The 20,769-nt window shown below is 47.0% G+C and overlaps 1 protein-coding gene across 2 annotated transcripts in view; it reads right to left on the bottom strand.

Annotated features, from left to right (window-relative positions):
• Positions 1-20,769, bottom strand: part of LOC142303204 (protocadherin gamma-C5-like) — a 150,695-nt gene that overhangs the window by 8,963 nt on the left and 120,963 nt on the right. For both annotated transcript variants that reach the window (XM_075344401.1, XM_075344402.1), the window contains exons 2-3: positions 9,611-9,669; positions 9,232-9,320 (exon numbers count right to left, since the gene is read on the bottom strand). In XM_075344401.1, coding sequence (XP_075200516.1) covers positions 9,232-9,320; positions 9,611-9,669 — 148 coding nt within the window. The remainder of the gene's footprint in view (positions 1-9,231; positions 9,321-9,610; positions 9,670-20,769) is intronic.

Genomic DNA, 20,769 nt, shown 5'->3' with positions numbered 1-20,769 from the left:
GTAAAGAGGTTTTACGAGACTTAACCTTTGTTAACGTCTTTAGGATAGGTCATTAAGTTCAAATCAGTGGAAGTAAAACTGCTGGCACCAGTGACAAAGACATTTTTACAAACATCGCTGACTATCATGGCGGCGTCGGCATCTCTGGAGACTACAGATTCTGGCACTCTGCATGCTAACTTCTCATATTTCTGTGATCAGCATAGTTGTTAGGTAAGTCAGCAAAAGTTAATCTCTGCTGGGCTGCTTGTTAGTCTCCTTTGATCACATGCTGTGGGAGAGCCAGGCACATTTGCTCCCCTCGTATATATGCTGGCTGGACACTTTCTTTAATGCCAGCTAGACCTTCTCTATACTGGTCTGGTGAGGTGCTGTGATCTAGACTTATTGGTAGTTGTAGTAGGCGAGAACCCGAGTTGGGAATATGTCTGCGTAGACACAAGATTTTGCCCGCCTACGTGGATGGCGCCCAAAGCGTCATCCACATTAATCAGCACAAGAGGTCAGTGAAAAAAGGGACAGGAGGTGCAGATTAGGACGCCCATTTGACTGGACCAGAGAATTTACATACATAGCGGGACATTTTATAAAGCTATTTGTGGGGTCTACAGTGGTGTCAGTGGGTAATGTGCATCTTTACAGAATGCTTTACAGGTGCTGCTTAAGGGGCTAATTTTAGTTTAGAATGCCAAAATCTGGTGACAGGTTCCCTTTAAAGGTTGTTTATTTTTTTCCCAATAAATCAAGGGTATGCACAAAAATAGGAAACTTTGTATTATGTTTTATTAGAATAATCTGCTTCTTTCTTCACCAGGAGTGTCAGTGATCATTCATTCTCAAAATTCTCTATTCACAGTTAAAATCTGTATTCAGTGAAGACAGATTATTACATTACTGAGATAAGAGATGGCAGTTACTTCTGATATGTTTCTATGGAACTTGCGGTACAATGCCTGTCTGCCTTTAGCTCCTCCCTACCAACCTCTATAGAATTTTAAAAGCACCAACTGTCATCTCCTATCTCAGAATATCAATAACGGTTCAGTCACTCAATTGTACAACTAGGACGAGTGCTATCTGATGTTTTATCAGATCACACTTGCTCCAATGTTTTATTACCATATTTTTCGAACTATAAGACGCACTCCCCCCCCCCCAAATGTTGGGGGAAAGTGGGGGTGCGTCTTATAGTCCGAATGTATGCTACAGGGAGCTTGTCATCGACGGCATGAGCAGGTTGTAGCAGCGCCTACCGTGACCACGTGGGCCCGCTCATTAGCCTCTTTTCATATGCATGCATCCTCCCGCCCATCATCTCTCAGCGCTGAAGCCGGCGCTGACAGGTGGATAGGATGATGGGCGGGGGATGCGCGCATAATTAACAGCCAGCCCGCGTGATCATCCCTGGCAACTACAGCCTGGAGTGATCATATGTGGCTATATTCACTGCTCCCCACGCATCATCATCAGTGCGGGGGTCAGTGAATAAGTATACTCACCGGCCACCGATCCCTGCAGCATTGCGATGTCCTCATGTCTGTGGGCCTGCTGATGTGTGTGGAGAGCGGTGCTCACAGTGATGACGTCATCGCTGTGCTCACACAGGTCAGCGGCGCTGCTGCTGGCACAGACAGGAAGACGAGCGATGCTGCGTGGAGCGATGAAAGGAGAGTATAAACATTTATTTTTTGTGTGCCACAGGATGCGGGACATATACCAGGATGGTGGTATATTGTAGGATGGGGGCACATATCAGGATGGGGGTATTTATCAGGATGGGGGTATATAGAAGGATGGGGGCACATATCAGCATGTGGGCATATACCTGGATGGGGGCATATACGGTACCTGGATATAGGCACATTCCAGGATGGTGGACATATGTACAAGGATGGGGATCATATACAAGGCAGGATGGGGTACCTTAGTAGAACATTTGGGGACATTACCCCCATAACAGTGTCAGCGGCAGATCTTCGCCCCATAACAGTGTGTCATGACCACATTTTTTGCTTAAAATTTTATTTTCCTATTTTCCTCCTCTAAAACCAGGGTGCATCTTATGGTTCGGTGCTTCTTATAGTCCAAAAAATACGGTATGTGGCAGAGCTGACCAGCACTTTTGTTCTCATGCTATGTTTGTGGTTGGATGTAAAACATCAAACTGCACTGGGATAACATCAAAGTGCAGACCGATTTACACTGAGACAGACAATGTAGGAGTTGTAGAAATTTTGTTCTCCATCTTCTCCACACCTAGGACCGATTCTCGCTTGCGGGAGGATCAGATCACAGTTTGAGCTGAGTGTCATTAGCATGATCGGGCCAATTCCTGCAAGTGGGTAGCACGGTGGCTCAGTGGTTAGCACTAGAGTTGAGCGCGGTTCGCGGTTCGAGGTTCTCCAGTTCGCGGCTCGAGTGATTTTTGGGGGTGTTCTAGATAGAACTAGAACTCAAGCTTTTTGCTAAAGCTCAATAGTTCTAGATACGTTCGAGAACGGTTCTAGCAGCAAAAAGCAGGGCTTTTTACAGCTACAGTGTGCAGGAGCCATCGCTGGCAGCCTGCCAGAAGCTGGTAACCAAGATAAACATCGGGTATCCAAGCAAAGCGCTTTGGTTAGTAACCCGATGTTTATCCTAGTTACGTGCAGGAAGCCCACACTTCCCCGCTCAGCTCGCTCCGCCCCCTCCTGCACGCGGCATGTACACATACATACACACACACACACACACACACACACACACACACACACACACACACACACGTCCCCAGCCATGCAGTCCACGACACTGACGTCCTCCTGGCACTCTGCACACATGGGCCCGCTCGGCTTACCTGCGGTGATGAAGTCCCGACCTCAGCGCTGTCACTGTCCTCCATGGCCGCCGCTTGTCACATCACCTTCTCTCGCTTCCGACCCGAGACTGACTAGCGGTGACGTCACGGGCCTCTCGCAATATTTGGCTGTGAAGGCAGCGGTCATTGAACTCAGTGACAGGTGCTGTCAGCAGTGCAGGAGATCAGCGCAGGTAATGTACCTCGCTGACAGCAGGTGACATTACACATCTGGTATTAACCCCATATATTACCCTGTTTGCCACCGCACCAGGGCGCGGGATGAGCTGGGGCGAAGCACCAGGATTGGCACATCTAATGGATGCGCCACTTCTGGGGCGGCTGCGGCCTGCTATTTTTAGGCTGGGGAGAGTCCAATAACCATGGACCTCCCTAGTCTGAGAATATCAGACCCCAGCTGTCTGCTTTACCTTGGCTGGTGATCCAATTTTGGGGGGACCCCTATGTGTTTTTTTTTTTTAATTATTTATTTAATTTAAAATAACAGCGTGGGGTGCCCTCAGTTTTGGATTACCAGCCTAGGTGAGGTTGCCAGCTGTGGTCTGCAGGCTGCAGCCGTCTGCTTTACCCTAGCTGGCTACAAAAATAGGGGGAACCCTACGTCATTTTTTTTTTTCATTTTTTTGGCTAAATACAAAGCTAAGCACCCCTTAGTGCCACATGAAAGGCACCAAAGGGTGCAAAATTACAAAATGCAGGAGAGTGGGACATTATGTGTCTTTCTGCCATTATAATGACAGAAAAGACTGATATGAAGTGCACAAGCACAAGAAAATCACCAGAGCGCTCTACGCTGTGAAAAGCAGTAGAAAATGGCACTGGAGTGAATATGTGACCGCCTCATGTAGGATGAAGCTATGGATCCTGGGTAAATTTCTGCATTTACCCTCCTTCAGTTTTTTTGCAGTACACAAAAAAAACGGAAGGCACACGGATGACAAACAGATGACATACGGACCGTCTACGTAATGGAAAAAAGCGGACTGTTTTTTGCAGACCGCAAAAATGGATCGGTCGTGTTAATGTAGCCTTATTCTGATCTGCCGTTTATAAACAGCAGGCAGAAATAAGTGAATAACGCCCCCCAGCGTCAGAAAATCTCCGGGGTTTCAGGGCTAGCTGAGACCCTGGAGATCATGATTCAGGACGTTTTTTTCGGTCCCCGCTCACGTGATCACAGGTATACACCGTACACCGATGATCACCTTACAGTAAATGACAGCGCCGGTAAAAAATTATTTATCTCCCATCTGGCATGAACAAACATGATAAATCTCCTCCCCGGTCCCCTCCGGTCCCCTGGTGTCGCCAAAGTGCCCCCCCTGATGCCCTCCCAGAAATCCAAGATGGCCGTGCGCACAGCAGCGCGCCGGCCGCATTCACCCTACTCCTCTGATTTCTGTCGCATGTGCCATGACACATGCGACAGAAAACTCCTCCCCAGGCCCTGCCAGGTCACCCCCTATAACCCCACCGGTGTTCCCCGGTGTCCCACGGTACCTGTGCAGCGTTGATCCCCCACGGCCCTCTCCTTCACAATAGACGCTGCCGCATGCACAGAGCGGCTGTCAGCTCAGCTTCCTGTGTTCAGACACAGTGAGTGGTGGTTATGCATCTGTAAGCTAAATGGGCGGCACGGTGGCTCAGTGGTTAGCACTGCAGTCTTGCAGCGCTGAGGTCCTGGGTTCAATTCTCACCAAGGACACCATCTGCAAGGAGTTTGTATGTTCTCCCCGTGTTTGCGTGGGTTTCCTCCGGGTACTCCGGTTTCCTCCCACACTCCAAAGACATACAGCGCTATGGAATTAATAACGCTATATAAATGAATAAATTATTATTATTACTGCAATACCCTGCTCATGAGGTAAGGAACATAATTGATCAGGAGAGCTATATACTACATTTCCAAATGGAGGGATTTGCTTTTATAGTTTCCCTGCTGAACGACTACCAAACATGAGAGTCCGTTATACGCCACAAGAAAACACATCTAAATAGCGAGCTCTGTTGTTAAGTATTCATTCAGCTGGATAACTGGACTTAAAGGGGTATTCCATCTCCAAGATCCTATCCCCAATATATAGTAGGTGGAATAGCAATAATATCAGCAAATACCAATATTTGGAAACGTAGAATAGTTCTCCTGATTAGGCATGCCCTTACCTCATCAGCAGGGCATTGCAGCTTTGGTAGCAACCATTACGACATGGACTCTGCTGCTGTGGACCCGGGGAGAGTGAGTGCAGATTCATTGCACCCACACTCCTCACATGAAGGGTTCGCACTCCTAGAAAATGGGGGATACGTTCCCTGAGTGTCTCCCCCCCATATTCTAGACGGTCCAGAGTCGTCGTGGGACCCCTTTATTTTTTTTCTTGCAATAAATTGGTGAAAGAGGAAATGTTTTGGGGACTGTTTTTTCAAATAAATTTCTTTTGTCGATTTTTTTTTTGTTAGTACTGACAGTTTATGATGTTGGGTATCTAATAGACGCCATGACATCACAAACTGCTGGGCTTGATCTCAGGTGACTTTACAGCTAGTATCAACCCGATTTATTACCCCGTTTGCCACTGCACCAGGGCACGGGATGAGCTGGGGTGAAGCGCCAGGATTGGCGCATCTAGTGGATGCGCCACGTCTGGGGTGCCTGCGGCCTGCTATTTTTAGGCTGTGAAGGCCCAATAACTATGGACCTTCCCACCCTTAGAATACCAGACCACAGCTGTCCGCTTTACCTTAGCTGGTGATCCAATTTGGGGGGGACCCTACTTTTATTGTGTAATTACTAATATTTATAAAATAATTATAAAAAAAGAGCCTGGGGGACCTCCACATTGGATCCCCAACCACGGTAAAGCTGCCAGCTGTGGTTTTCAGGCTACAGCCGTCTGCTTTACCCTAGCTGGCTATCAAAAATGGGGGGACCCAACGTCATTTTTTTTTTAACTATTTTTTAATTAATAAAAATTAATTAATAAAAATTAATGGGCTTCCTTGTATTTTGATTGCCAATCAAGGTAACGGCAGGCAGATGGGGGTGGCAACCCATAGCTGTCTGCTTTATCTGCGCTGAGAATCAAAAATACCGCGGAGCGCTACGTCATTTTTTTTAAAGATTTATTTTTACAGCACTGTGATGTCCAGCAATCAAAATACAGGGAAGCCCATTTTGTTTTTAGTTATTTAAATAAATAATTAAAAAAAATATATATGGGCTCCTGCTGCATTTTTTGTATTGCTAGCTTTTTGCCAAAAAACTACAAAAAAAGGACATGAGCTTCGCCATATTTTTGTATGCTAGCCAGGTATAGCAGGCAGGTGCTGGAAGAGTTGGATACAGCGCCAGAAGATGGCGCATCTATGAAAATGCCATTTTCTGAGGCGGCTGCAGACTGCAATTTGCAGCAGTGGGGCCCAGAAAGCTCAGGCCAACCTGTGCTGCGGATTCCAATCCCCAGCTGCCTAGTTGTACCTGGCTGGACACAAAAATGGGGTGAAGCCTACGTCATTTGTTTTCTAATTATTTCATGAAATTCATGAAATAATAAAAAAAGGGCTTCCCTTTATTTTTGGTTCCCAGCCGGGTACAAATAGGCAACTGGGGGTTGGGGGCAGCCGTACCTGCCTGCTGTACCTGGCTAGCATACAAAAATATGGCAAAGCCCACATAATTTTTTCAGGGGGCAAAAAACTTCTGCATACAGTCCTGGATGGAGTATGCTGAGCCTTGTAGTTCTGCAGCTGCTGTCTGTCTGTATGGAGAAGAGCAGACAGCAGCTGCAGAACTACAAGGCTCAGCATACTCCATCCAGGACTGTATGCAGAAGTTTTTTGCCCACCAAAAAAATGACGTGGGCTTCGCCATATTTTTGTATGCTAGCCAGGTACAGCAGGCAGCCACGGGCTGCCTCCAACCCCCAGTTGCCTATTTGTACCCGGCTGGGAACCAAAAATATAGGGAAGCCCGTTTTTTTTAATTATTTCACTTATTTCATGAAATAATTAAAAAACAAATGACGTGGGCTTCGCCCCATTTTTGTGTCCAGCCAGGTACAACTAGGCAGCTGGGGATTGGAATCCGCAGCACAGGTTAGCCCGAGGTTTCTGGGCGCATCTGCTGCGAATTTCAGTCCGCAGCCGCCCCAGAAAATGGCGCTCTCATAGAAGCGCCATCATCTGGCGCTGTATCCAACTCTTCCAACAGCCCTGGAGCCGGGTGGCTTGTTGGGTAATCATGAGTTAATACTGGTTTTGTTTTACTAGCCAGTATTAAGCCAGAGATTCTTAATGTCAGGCACGTTTGACCCGGCCATTAAGAATCTCCAATAAAGGGTTAAAAAAAAGACACCACACAGAGAAAAAATACTTTAATAGAAATAAATACACAGACACATTAGAGACTCCATCTTTATTACCCCCTTTCAGCCCTCCACGATCCATGGTCTTCTGTCTTTCTCGTTCAACAAATGCAGCTCTGCTCCATCACTGCTGCATGGGGGAAGACGCTGCTTCCCGTGCAGCCTTCACTCCGTGAAAGCTGCACGGGAAGCAGCGTGCAGCCTTCACTCCGTGAGTGATCAGTGCTGCTGGCTGTCAGCGGTAACAGCGGTAGCGCTGACAGACGCGTTACCATAGCAACGGTGCTCCCGGAGCCGCGGTTAGTGGTGACGTCACCACTAACTGCGTTGCTATGGCAACGGTGATCTCCGTTAATGACCGGCTGTGTCAGCTGGTCCCTAACGGAACGGGGAGTCGACCGTGTGCTAGAGCATGTCGCCGGTACACGGCGATACACAAATGTGCACCGTGTACCGGAGAGATGCACTCGCAGGTCCTACATGACGCGTCATAGTCATGTGACCAGTCTGTAGCCAATGAGATAATAGCCACGTGACTGGTCACATGGCTATTTTGACGTCACGATAGGTCCTGCATCACTGCTGGCAGTGCTGGTCACCGGGAGGATTCAGCGATCATCGGATGGAATAGCGGCAGGAGACAGAGTGCAGGAGGGATCGCGGGGACCGGTAAGTGTTATGGCAATGTTTGTTAACTGTATGTGTACATTTATAATGCATTTTTATGTGTTTGTGATTGCCTCCCATTATATCCTATTGGTTCGAGTTTGGTTCGTCGAACGTTCGCCGAACCGAACTCGAACGAGACCTCCGTTCGGCGAACCGAACTCGAGCCGAACCACGGCCGGTTCGCTTATCTCTAGTTAGCACTGCAGTCTTGAAGCGCTGGGGTCCTGGTTTCAAATCCCACTAAGGACAACATCTGCAAGGAGTTTGTATGTTCTCCTTATGTTTATGTGGGGTTTTTTGGGTACTCTGGTTTCCTTCCACACTACAAAGACATACTGATGGGGAATTTAGATTGTGAGCTCCAATGGTGACAGTAATGATCTCACGTCTGTAAATTAATATTGCTATATAAGTGAGTAAAATAAATGAGAGAATTGTGTGACCCCAGCCTAATCGCAGTGTACATATTTTATTACCAGTAGAGCGGTTTTACAAACAAAACATGTGTTTCGTGTTAGACGCTGTTTTCTTTGTTTTTTTTGGGGGGGATTTTTGTATATGGGACAACCTTCTGAATTTTTAATTAATGACTTTATCCTATTTTCAGTAACTTTTTGGGGCATGTGTCCATTTTTAATCTAAGGCTGCGTGCACATGATCAGGGTTTGCAGCGTTTTGGACCGCAGAATGTGTTTGCTGCGTCCAAAACGCTGCGATGTACAGTACTAGATAATTCTAGAAATCCCGTGCCCACTGTGCTTATTTTTCCGGCAACAAAAACTTACTTGCGGGCGTCTTCCCAAGCCACAGCATGTCAATTTATTGCTGCGGAGCTGCGAGTGTTCTCCGGTGGCAGAACAGAGAAAAAGACCGCAGCGGCCCGAACCCTGATCCTGGGAACAGGCAGCTGCGGTCTCCTGTGGAGAGGACTCGTGGCCCAGGACACAGCATGTCCGAATAGTGTGCACATACCCTAAGGATATATGCACACGCTTAGTAGAATATTGGCAGGAAAAGCATTGCATAAAATACCCAATTTTTGGTGCATTTTTGCGTACGTTTTTGATGGGGTTTTTTTTGCATTTTTTCGAATGTGCGAAAAACACTGAAAGAATTGATATGCTGCAGATTTGACACTGATGTTCAAATCTACAATAAAAAGTAAGAAGCACATGAGATTTCAGAAGAAGACACACAAATTACATCCTAGGCTATTGGATTTTTTCAGACCCATTCACTTGAAAAGGCTAGTTTGGTCTCCAAAGGGGCATGTCTCCATTTTTTTCAATAAAGACAATCTGTCAGTTAAAAAAAAAGTAGTAAAGTTTTTAAAAGGGGACTAACCAGTTGCCGATGCCAAAATCATTGCTTGAAGTCTTTCTGTTTCTACAGGGTTGTTTGGCCAGATGCCGGCCTCCTCGGAAGATTGTGCGCTGGGGAGTGAATCATTATGTAGGAAATACAATAAAAAATAGAATACGTTAATTGATTGGAAAATAACTTTATCAATAATTTAAAGAAGTTGTACAGTTTTATATAAAATAAAGATCAATCACTGTATATTTAGCTTCAATTCCTCATTATTTTCAAGAAGCAGATACAAACTTCTTGGTTACATTCGGCATCTGGAAACTTGTGCAGACCTTATGCATCTCACAGCTCAGAGAAGATACAGAGACAATGTACTTAAGAAATTGATAAGAAAAGTCATTTATTCACTAACCCGCTGGTCCCAGGTCTCTGCGCCTGTGAGAAGTGCCAGTCCATATTGGCTTGTGCCTGCTAAAAAAGGGAAGAAAAATAGGGGAAAATATGTGTAGAATATTTGACATAATACAAGAATCCCATACTTACTTGCCCAATTCACATTACACTTGTGGTGCATTGTCTACAAACAAAGTCTCAACAACTGACACACCTTTATGTCCATTGGCTTCAAAGGATCCTTACATTCATGCAACCCACCAAATTGTTACATTCATGCAGCCCAGACCACGGGCAGTATGAATCGGATCATGGCTGCATGATTGCAGCCAGATATATTCTTCTATGACTGCTCCAGTGTTTCAGAAAAAATATACTTTGAGGATCCGTAGGCGGCCAGAACTGAGAGCAGTCCAACTCTGCCTCGGCCTTCTTTTAACAATGCCGCTGAAACTGATTCACAGGTCTCTTGCTATGGGAAAGACCTATGATTTAGGCCTCTTTCACACATCCATGCACGTTTTGCACTGTCCGTGGTGAAGGTGTGTATGTGTGCGCGTGTGTGTGTTTTCTATGTGTGCTATCCATGTGCTATCTGTGACATCCGGATAACACACAGACAGCATGAACTTATATATTCAACTGTTACCGGCGCTGCTGTCTCCGACGCTGCTGTTACTTCCGGGTCTGCACTGAGAGCAGTGAATATGCATGAGCATAATGAGCAGGACCCGGAAGCAACAGCTGGAGACAGCAGCACCAGAGGCAGGTAAGTATAAAAATTCTTCATTTTTATGTGACCTGTGTTTTGTCCGATACATGTCACACTGATATCGCACGGATCACATCAATCTGCAGTCCATGTGACACCTGTGCTGCCAGCAGAAAACTAACATGAGCACATAGACACAAATGTGATCCACATGGTGGACACACGGTCCAGGTCAAAACACAGACGTATGCACAAGTCCATTGATTTTAATAGGTCTACGTGTGTCCGTTTCTCCGATATGTGTGAAAATGGATGTCACATGTACCCGAAACACCGATGTGTGAAGGAGGCCTTCCCTGCAGCACCACTAGGAGAAGCAGAGCCAGACTCTGGCTATGATTACTGGCTAGATAATTATAGTTTATCTTCTCCAAAAACCCAGAGCCTTTCAGAGAAAAATATATCTTGCTGCAATTGGGCAGTCAGGATCTGATTCATGCTGCCTACAGTTCATGCAGCATGAATAAACAGACAAGTTCCCTTTAACGGGTCAACTCCATTTTTCAGTATACCACCCAGTACTTTACGCCCCGCAGTGTACTTTTTTTTTTTAATAATGGCAATCAATGCCAGACATAGGCAACTGAATGTGAACAGTTACTTATTCTATCCATATATTGGTGGAATCATTTCAAAATGTCAGCATCAATGCAGTGTGAATTTAGCCATTAATTAAAGTAAAATATATCTTTGTACCGTGTTAGCCAGTAGAGATAAAAAAAATTGTTTAAAAGAACTGAAGTCCTCAGTGGTTGATACCTTTTAATGGCTAACTGAAAAGATGGTAATAATTGCAAGCTTTCGAGACTACTCAGGTCTCTTCATCAGGCATGGTGCCATTAATTAAGTAACCCCTTTACAAGCACTGGCCTTCAGGATGCCAAAAGGTTTTTGGGGATTTCTCATATTTCCACCTTAGTACTAACTTTTTTTTCCTTGAGGTCTTGATTTTTGTCAACGTACTTTCTACTCATACCACGATGTACTTTGTATAGGTAAACTTTTCATTTTTACTGATTTGTTTTTAGTGGGAAAAGCAAAAAAATAAATAAATTGTGGCATGTTCTGTTCACTGATAATAAGTGTATGGAATTATAAAAGGTCTTCAGACAGTTATGGAGGCACCAAATAAGTGAGCGTTATGTTAGTGCACATACAATCCATACTCAGATTTTATCTCACTCCTAACTAATTAAATCGAATGCAATGTATGTAATACATTGAAAGTATCATTTTAAGTGGCATTCTTTTCCCCCCTCTAGTCTTTAGGGTTCACTCATGCTGGTGTATAACACGGCTGAGTGCAAGCCAATGTTTTATCAGCTAGAACTCGGCCAAATGCTGGGGCAATGCCAACCAGAGCTTTTTTTCTCATGCCGATTTGCCATGAGAACAAAATAAATGCATGCTGCAAGTGGCAGCGCATATCAAACGGCACACACCCATTCAAGTCTATAGGTACATGCAAAACATTGTACTGCATTCAGAGGACGTTCGAGTGCAGTCCGATATAAGCCAACACAGACAATGGAGAAGATGCAGAATTTATGTTCTTCATTTTCTCCTTACCTGTACTCTGATTCTCGCATCCAAGACAATCGGATCACAGTAAAATGACACTCGGCTAACACTGGGAGAAGATTTTGAGCCGAGTGTCATTTGTATAATTCAGTCTATTCTTTCACATGTGAGAATGATTGCCAGTGGGAGCAAGCCCTTTAAAGGGAACCTGTCACTAGATTTGGCGACTATAAGCTGCAGCCACCACCAGTGAGCCCTTATATACAACATTCCAGCATGCTTCATATAATAGCCCAGGCCGCTGGGTAGAGAATAAAAAACTCTTTTATAATATTTACCGGGTGGTCCGGTCCGATGGGTGACGCTGGTCTCCAGTCCGGCGCCTCCTCTCTGCGGCGATCGCCATCCTCCTTCTTCTAAACCCTTTGTGCATGATGTGTCCTACATCATCCACACAGGCCAGCATTAAGATTCTGCGCAGGCGCACTTTGATCTGTCCTGCTGAGGGAAGATCAAAGTATTGTAGTGCGCATGCAGTCTTTAACCTTTCCTCGTGCCTGTGCATTACAGTACTTTGATCTGCCCTCAGCAGATCAAAGTGCACCTGCGTAGAACAGCAATGCCAATCTGTGAGGATGACATAGACGCGTCATCCACACTGGGCTGGGTAGTAGGATGACAGCTATCACCGCACAGAGGAGGCGCCAGATTGGAGAGCAGCAGCACCCATCAAACCGGACCATCCCTTAGGTGAGTATTATGAAGTGTTTTTTTACGTTATACAGAGCGGCCTGGGCTCTTATATACAGTATTCTGGAATGCTGTATATAAGTGCTCATTGGTGATGGCCGCAGTTTATAGTCGCCAAATCTGGTGACAGGTTCCCTTTAAAGGAGTTTGTCTGGACAATTATACTGATGAAACTAGTGGTATGGCTGTATAGGTCATAGAACAACAATAAAAATGATAGCTATCTTCTATTAATCCAATGTGCCATTACTAGTGATGAGCGAGCATGCTTGTAACTACTCGGTACTCGCACGAGTATCGCTGTACTCGGGCTGCTCGGCGGGGACCGAGTAATCTCGCGATACACGCGTTGTTATTCCTCTTATATTGTCGCAGCCTGTTATCCCAAGGTGTATATGACTGCTCATTATTACTTCTGATAGAATTAGATCCACCAGCAGCCATTGGACCATCCTCCCCTGAGGTATTTGACGTCATCGATCCTGATCTAGATCTATTATCAGGGGGTATGCGGGAATATGGATGAGATCTCTCCCCAATATGTCTCCAACGATACATTTTATTGTTCTGTCTGTCACCCATATCTCTTTGAAATTTGCGTAACTTTGTCTCTTGGATCTCTTTTCCTAGAGACTCGATTTCCACATCTGTTTCCTCAGAAAACTTCTTATATGCAGTTGGGGAAAGGTTGTTTTCAATCTCCTTCTGTATCTCTATAATCTCCAGTTCCAAACTTTTGAGAGTTTCATGATTAAGTCCTATCAAGAGTTCCATGAAACCCCTCGAACAAGTACCTGCCAGGGTTTCCCATTTATTCTTAAAGCTCTCATCACTAATGGGGAAAGAAGGAAACACCTGAATCCTCAGACCTCTGGGTATTAGTCCCATTTCCACATACCGCTCTAGAAAGGTGCGATTCCACCATGTCTTGGTTCTCCTCCTCATAAGATCTTTCATTTTATTACTTAATTCCTGCATGCAAATACCATCAGTACCTAAAACCATTGTGGGATTACCCCTGAACACCTCGTTTATATATACCCTTTAATATATACTGTTGTGCCTGCCTCTTGTGGGATCAGGATAGGGTGGGGCCTCCTTTTTCTCTCCCCCCCCTAGTTTCCCCCTCTTCCCCTTTCAACATCTATAGCACCTTGTTTTTAAATGTGTGATTTTTTGTCTTCATATTCTCTTGTATAATGAATTAATAAAAATGTGTATATTTACTTCAGCCAGTTTAAATCTCCAGTTCTTTTTGTGGTAAATTATAATCTTTCAAAGGAGAGGCTTCATAATTAATGAGTTATGGTCCTGAGATTGTGCACTATTTTAATCTTGTTGTATTCAGGTTGTTAGTTGGATAGCAGATAATGCTTCCAGTCAGATTGGCACCACCACAAACACTCTGTCTTCCACACGGTCAAGTGTCAGTAGCCGTGATACTGCACCGCACATTTCTGAACCTGATCCTCCTTCCTACCACCAGGCTCAGTACACGTCCTCCTCGGACATTAATGATCCCACACTTGGACACTCGGAAGAGCTGTTCACGTTTCCATTCACACATTCTGGCCTCTCGCCAGCTCATATTGAAGTGGGTCATGAGGAGATCGTCTGTACAGATGGCCAAATATTTGAGCAGCCACGTTCTCACGAAGTTGGCAACGTGTCTCAACAAGTGGTGGACGATGATGAGACACAATTGTCAGGAAGTCAGGAGGAGGAGCAGGGTGCGGAAGAGGAAGACGACGTGGTGGATGATCCAGTAACTGACCCAACCTGGCAGGAGGATATGCAGAGCGAGGATAGCAGTGCACAGGGGGAGGGAGGCGTAGCATCACAACAGGCAGTAAGAAGCAGGGTGGTGGCCCCAGGCAGAAGTCAGGCAACCATTCCCCGGAACAACACGACGACACAAGGTGCCTGTACAAATGTTAGGTCTTCCCGAGTCTGGCAGTTTTTTAAGTTGGATCCAGATGATTCAAAAAAGGCCATTTGCAACACCTGCCGTGCCAGCATCAGCAGGGGTACCAAAACTAGCAGCCTGACCACCACCAGCATGATCAGGCACATGTCAGCCAAGCACCCGACTTTGTGGGAAGTACAACAGAGTCGAGGAGCAGTGCTTGCTGATGTCACTGCTACGTCTTCGCTGGTTGTGCATGCGAGCCAATCCCCTGTCCATGCTGCCTGCGAACAAGCCTCCTCCACTCCTGCACCTGCAGTTGCCTACGCAGAAAGAACACCATCATCAAGCACGTCCTTGTCCCAGCGCAGCGTTCAGTTATCCATTCAGCAAACCTTTGAACGCAGGCGCAAATACACTGCCAACACCCCACATGCCACAGTTCTAAATGCTAACATTTCGCGACTGCTTGCGCTGGAAATGTTGCCTTTTAGGCTGGTGGAGACAGAAGCATTCTGTGACCTGATGGCGGCAGCTGTCCCACGTTACTCGGTCCCCAGCCGCCACTATTTCTCCCGGTGTGCCGTCCCCGCGTTGCATAACCACGTGTCACAAAACATCACACGTGCCCTGAACAACGCTGTTTCACCCAAGGTCCACCTAACCACAGACACGTGGACAAGTGCTTGTGGGCAAGGCCGCTACATCTCGTTGACGGCACACTGGGTTAATATTGTGGAAGCTGGGACCCAGTCTGAGCGAGGGACGGAACACGTCCTTCCCACACCAAGGTTTGCAGGCCCTACCTCAGTCAGGGTTTCACCCACACTCTACAGCTCCGGAATGTCATGCTCTTCAGCCTCCTCCTCCTCCTGCGCATCCTCATCCACTGTACCCTCCACACCAGTCACAAGCTGGAAGCACTGCAGCACTGCCTCGGCAAAGCGGCAACAGGCTGTGCTGAAGCTAATCTGCATAGGTGACAAACCCCACAATGCAGAAGAGCTGTGGACAGCTCTGAAACAGCAGGCAGATCACTGGCTCACACCTCTGAACCTAAAGCCAGGAAAGGTCGTGTGTGACAATGGCCGGAACCTGGTGGCGGCTTTGAGGCGAGGCCAGCTGACACATGTTCCATGCGTGGCCCATGTTCTCAACCTCGTGGTTCAGCGGTTTCTAAAGTCATACCCAGAGCTGTCTGATCTGCTGGTAAAAGTTCGCCGCCTGTCTGCACATTTTCGAAAGTCACCTACTGCTTCAGCCGGCCTTGCCGGCTTTCAGCGCAGTTTGCATCTTCCGGCTCACAGACTGGTGTGTGATGTCCCCACGCGTTGGAATTCAACTCTGCACATGTTGGTCAGGATATGTGAGCAGAAGAGGGCAGTTGTTGAGTACCTGCATCACCTAAGCCGTCGGGAAATGGGTCAAACTCCACACATAACACCTGAGGAGTGGAGATGGATGTCAGACCTATGTACCATCCTCCAAAACTTTGAGGACTCCACCAAGATGGTGAGTGGTGATGACGCCATTATTAGCGTCACCATACCGCTACTCTGCCTTCTAAAACGGTCTCTGCTGAAAAACAAACATGATGCATTGCAGGCGGAGCGCAATGAGTTGCAGCAAGAAACAGTAGTGGGTGTGGGTGATGATAACACACAGCCCAGCCTCGTCTCATCACAACGTGCAGTGGAGGACTATGACGAGGAGGAGGATGAAGACATGGAGCAACTCTCCGGCCAAATTGAGGATATGACATGCACACCAGTCATATCCTCGGTTCAGCGTGGCTGGCCAGAGGACAGGGTAGATGAGGAGGAGGAGGAGGAGGAGGAGGAGGAGGACAGCATGTTCAGTCATCTTGTTGGTCAGGCTACTGAAGTCCTGGCTGTTAAGAGTCTGGCGCACATGGCTGACTTTATGGTAAGCTGCCTGTCTCGTGACCCTCGCGTTAAGAACATCTTGGCCGACAATCATTACTGGTTGGTAACACTGTTAGACCCACGCTACAAGGAGAACTTTTTGTCTCTTATTCCCGTGGAGGAGAGGTCAACCAAAATGCAGCAGTTCCGGAAGGCCATAGTCACGGAAGCAGGCAAAGCATTCCCCTCACAAAACGCTAGCGGCATAGGTCATGAATCAGTGGACAACCGAGGCGTACAGCCGAGAGAGGCACAAGTCCAATCTGCCAGAGGTAGGGGAACAGTCTTTAAGATGTGGGACAGTTTTCTCAGCCCCTCACGTACCACAGCCCCTGAGGTGCGGGGTAGTGCCACAAGAAATCCTAAGTTTGCCCTGATGCTGAAGGAGTACCTTGCAGATCGAACAACTGTACTCCGACATTCCTCTGTGCCTTACAATTATTGGGTATCCAAGCTGGACACGTGGCATGAATTGGCTCTCTACGCCTTGGAAGTCCTGGCCTGCCCTGCTGCTAGCGTTTTGTCAGAGCGTGTTTTTAGTGCCGCAGGTGGAATCATTACAGATAAACGCACCCGCCTGTCAACTGAAAATGCTGACAGGCTGACTCTGATCAAGATGAACAAGGGTTGGATTGGGCCAGACTTCACCACACCACCAGCAAATGAGAGCGGAATTTAAAGTTTGCCATGTACCTCCACTCACCCATGGGTACACACTTCTGGACTTTGGATAATCGCTGGACTGCTCCTCCTTCTCCTCATGCGCCACCATGATGATGACCGTTACAAATTGCAATACTTAGGCCTTTGTTTCAGGTATACCCCCAGTGGTAAATTTTTTCGCCCATTCTTTGCAGAATGGACATTACAACGACAGGAGACCCACTCCTTTGCAATGGGAACAATGTTTTGAGGCCCTCATGCACGTCTCTACCCAGGGACAACGTGGAGCCTCCCAATTTTTGGCTGCCCTGCCTAAGGGCTATACTACAATAGACCCACTTCCTTACAATGGGCACTTCAGGTTTACAGGCCATCATGCACGTCTCTATCCAGGGACAATGTGGAGCCTCCCAATTTTTGGCTGCCCTGCCTAAGGGCTATACTATAATACACCCACTTCCTGACAATGGACACTTAATGTTTTGAGGCCCTCATGCACGTCTCTACCCAGGGACAACGTGGAGCCTCCCAATTTTTGGCTGCCCTGCCTAAGGGCTATACTATAATACACCCACTTCCTGACAATGGACACTTAATGTTTTGAGGCCCTCATGCACGTCTCTACCCAGGGACAACGTGGAGCCTCCCAATTTTTGGCTGCCCTGCCTAAGGGCTATACTACAATAGACCCACTTCCTTCCAATGGGCACTTCAGGTTTACAGGCCATCATGCACGTCTCTATCCAGGGACAAGGTGGAGCCTCCCAATTTTTGGCTGCCCTGCCTAAGGGCTATACTATAATACACCCACTTCCTGACAATGGACACTTAATGTTTTGAGGCCCTCATGCACGTCTCTACCCAGGGACAACGTGGAGCCTCCCAATTTTTGGCTGCCCTGCCTAAGGGCTATACTACAATAGACCCACTTCCTTACAATGGGCACTTCAGGTTTACAGGCCATCATGCACGTCTCTATCCAGGGACAATGTGGAGCCTCCCAATTTTTGGCTGCCCTGCCTAAGGGCTATACTATAATACACCCACTTCCTGACAATGGACACTTAATGTTTTGAGGCCCTCATGCACGTCTCTACCCAGGGACAACGTGGAGCCTCCCAATTTTTGGCTGCCCTGCCTAAGGGCTATACTATAATACACCCACTTCCTGACAATGGACACTTAATGTTTTGAGGCCCTCATGCACGTCTCTACCCAGGAACAACGTGGAGCCTCCCAATTTTTGGCTGCCCTGCCTAAGGGCTATACTACAATAGACCCACTTCCTTCCAATGGGCACTTCAGGTTTACAGGCCATCATGCACGTCTCTATCCAGGGACAATGTGGAGCCTCCCAATTTTTGGCTGCCCTGCCTAAGGGCTATACTATAATACACCCACTTCCTGACAATGGACACTTAATGTTTTGAGGCCCTCATGCACGTCTCTACCCAGGGACAACGTGGAGCCTCCCAATTTTTGGCTGCCCTGCCTAAGGGCTATACTATAATACACCCACTTCCTGACAATGGACACTTAATGTTTTGAGGCCCTCATGCACGTCTCTACCCAGGGACAACGTGGAGCCTCCCAATTTTTGGCTGCCCTGCCTAAGGGCTATACTACAATAGACCCCCTTCCTTCCAATGGGCACTTCAGGTTTACAGGCCATCATGCACGTCTCTATCCAGGGACAACGTGGAGCCTCCCAATTTTTGGCTGCCCTGCCTAAGGGCTATACTATAATACACCCACTTCCTGACAATGGACACTTAATGTTTTGAGGCCCTCATGCACGTCTCTACCCAGGGACAACGTGGAGCCTCCCAATTTTTGGCTGCCCTGCCTAAGGGCTATACTACAATAGACCCACTTCCTTACAATGGGCACTTCAGGTTTACAGGCCATCATGCACGTCTCTATCCAGGGACAATGTGGAGCCTCCCAATTTTTGGCTGCCCTGCCTAAGGGCTATACTATAATACACCCACTTCCTTCCAATGGGCACTTCAGGTTTACAGGCCCTCATGCACGTCTCTATCCAGGGACAACGTGGAGCCTCCCAATTTTTGGCTGCCCTGCCTAAGGGCTATACTACAATAGACCCACTTCCTTACAATGGGCACTTCAGGTTTACAGGCCATCATGCACGTCTCTATCCAGGGACAATGTGGAGCCTCCCAATTTTTGGCTGCCCTGCCTAAGGGCTATACTATAATACACCCACTTCCTTCCAATGGGCACTTCAGGTTTACAGGCCCTCATGCACGTCTCTATCCAGGGACAACGTGGAGCCTCCCAATTTTTGGCTGCCCTGCCTAAGGGCTATACTACAATAGACCCACTTCCTTACAATGGGCACTTCAGGTTTACAGGCCATCATGCACGTCTGTATGCAGGGGCATTGGTGAACCTCACAATTTTGGACTGCCCTGGCAAAGGAAAATACTACAAAGACTCACTTCCTCAAAATGGGCACATTAGACTCAAGAGGCCTTCATGTACGTCTCTTCTCAGGGACATCGGAGTGCCACACAATGTTTTCACGTAAAATCTTTCATGTATTAATCTCAAAAAGTAACATACACCAGCTCTATCTCACTATTGGGTATGTGCCCTTAACATTTCCGCCATGAAAAATCATTTTGGGGTCATTTTGGAAGGTTTTCTGGTGAGTCCGTAAAAATGGCGTAAAACGCGGACAAAATTGTTCACAGCTGTGACTTTTCAGTGATAAATGCTTCAAGGGGTCTTCCCCATGCTGTTGCCATGTCATTTGAGCACTCTTCTGAGACTTTTGTGACATTTTTAGGGTTTCTCCATGCTGCCGGGGGGTCATTTCACAAAAATACTCGAGTCTCCTATAGGATAACATTGGGCTCGTTGCTCGGGCCGAGTACACGAGTATCTTGGGAGGCTCGGCCCGAGCTTCGAGCACCCGAGCTTTTTAGTACTCGCTCATCACTAGCCATTACTCAAAAATCATGGTTAGAAGCCCAATGCAAATTAGTATATAAGTTAATTGAGGGTATATCAACATGCTCTGAGTGCACCAACTCAACCCCCAATGCACTTGCAGTCTAATTTGCTTGTCAGTGATGGCACATCAGATTATTACAACCATACTGCTAGCTTAATTAGTAAAATCATTCTCACAAATTCCTTTTAAAGGAGTTATCTGGTTCCGGATCTGAGCTATGCTAATGATGTTACAGTGCCCCCACATACCTGTCTAGATTAGCAGGACATGTGCACGATAGCTGACAATTGAGTACATGTCTCAGTAGGTCTGTGGAATCATAATTTCATTGACACTACTCATTACTTCTGAAGCATGAGTGACTCTGGACGACGCCATATAATCCCTTTATAGGGGTATGAGAATTAGGTAAAATGGTGTCCCTGGTGTTATTCAAACAGTCGCCACAGGGTGCTGCATTTGCCTCAGTCCCTTATTACTGGCGCCATCGCCACGCACTTCGGTGCCTATGGCCCATCTTCCCCGGTCGCCACCGTTTGCCCCTGGGGCTCACTCTGCCTGTGGGGAGCTGGACTACCTCAACTGCGTCAACATCAGCCCTGAGGAAGAGCCACATTTCGCAGTGGTGGCTGAATCCCTCCCCACACACCATAGGTGGCGC

Source organism: Anomaloglossus baeobatrachus, chromosome 4 (genome assembly GCF_048569485.1).
Source record: "Anomaloglossus baeobatrachus isolate aAnoBae1 chromosome 4, aAnoBae1.hap1, whole genome shotgun sequence".
Lineage (NCBI taxonomy): Eukaryota > Metazoa > Chordata > Amphibia > Anura > Aromobatidae > Anomaloglossus > Anomaloglossus baeobatrachus.
The sequence above is the reverse complement of the archived record's forward strand: the minus strand, read 5'-3'. Positions and strand labels throughout refer to the sequence as shown.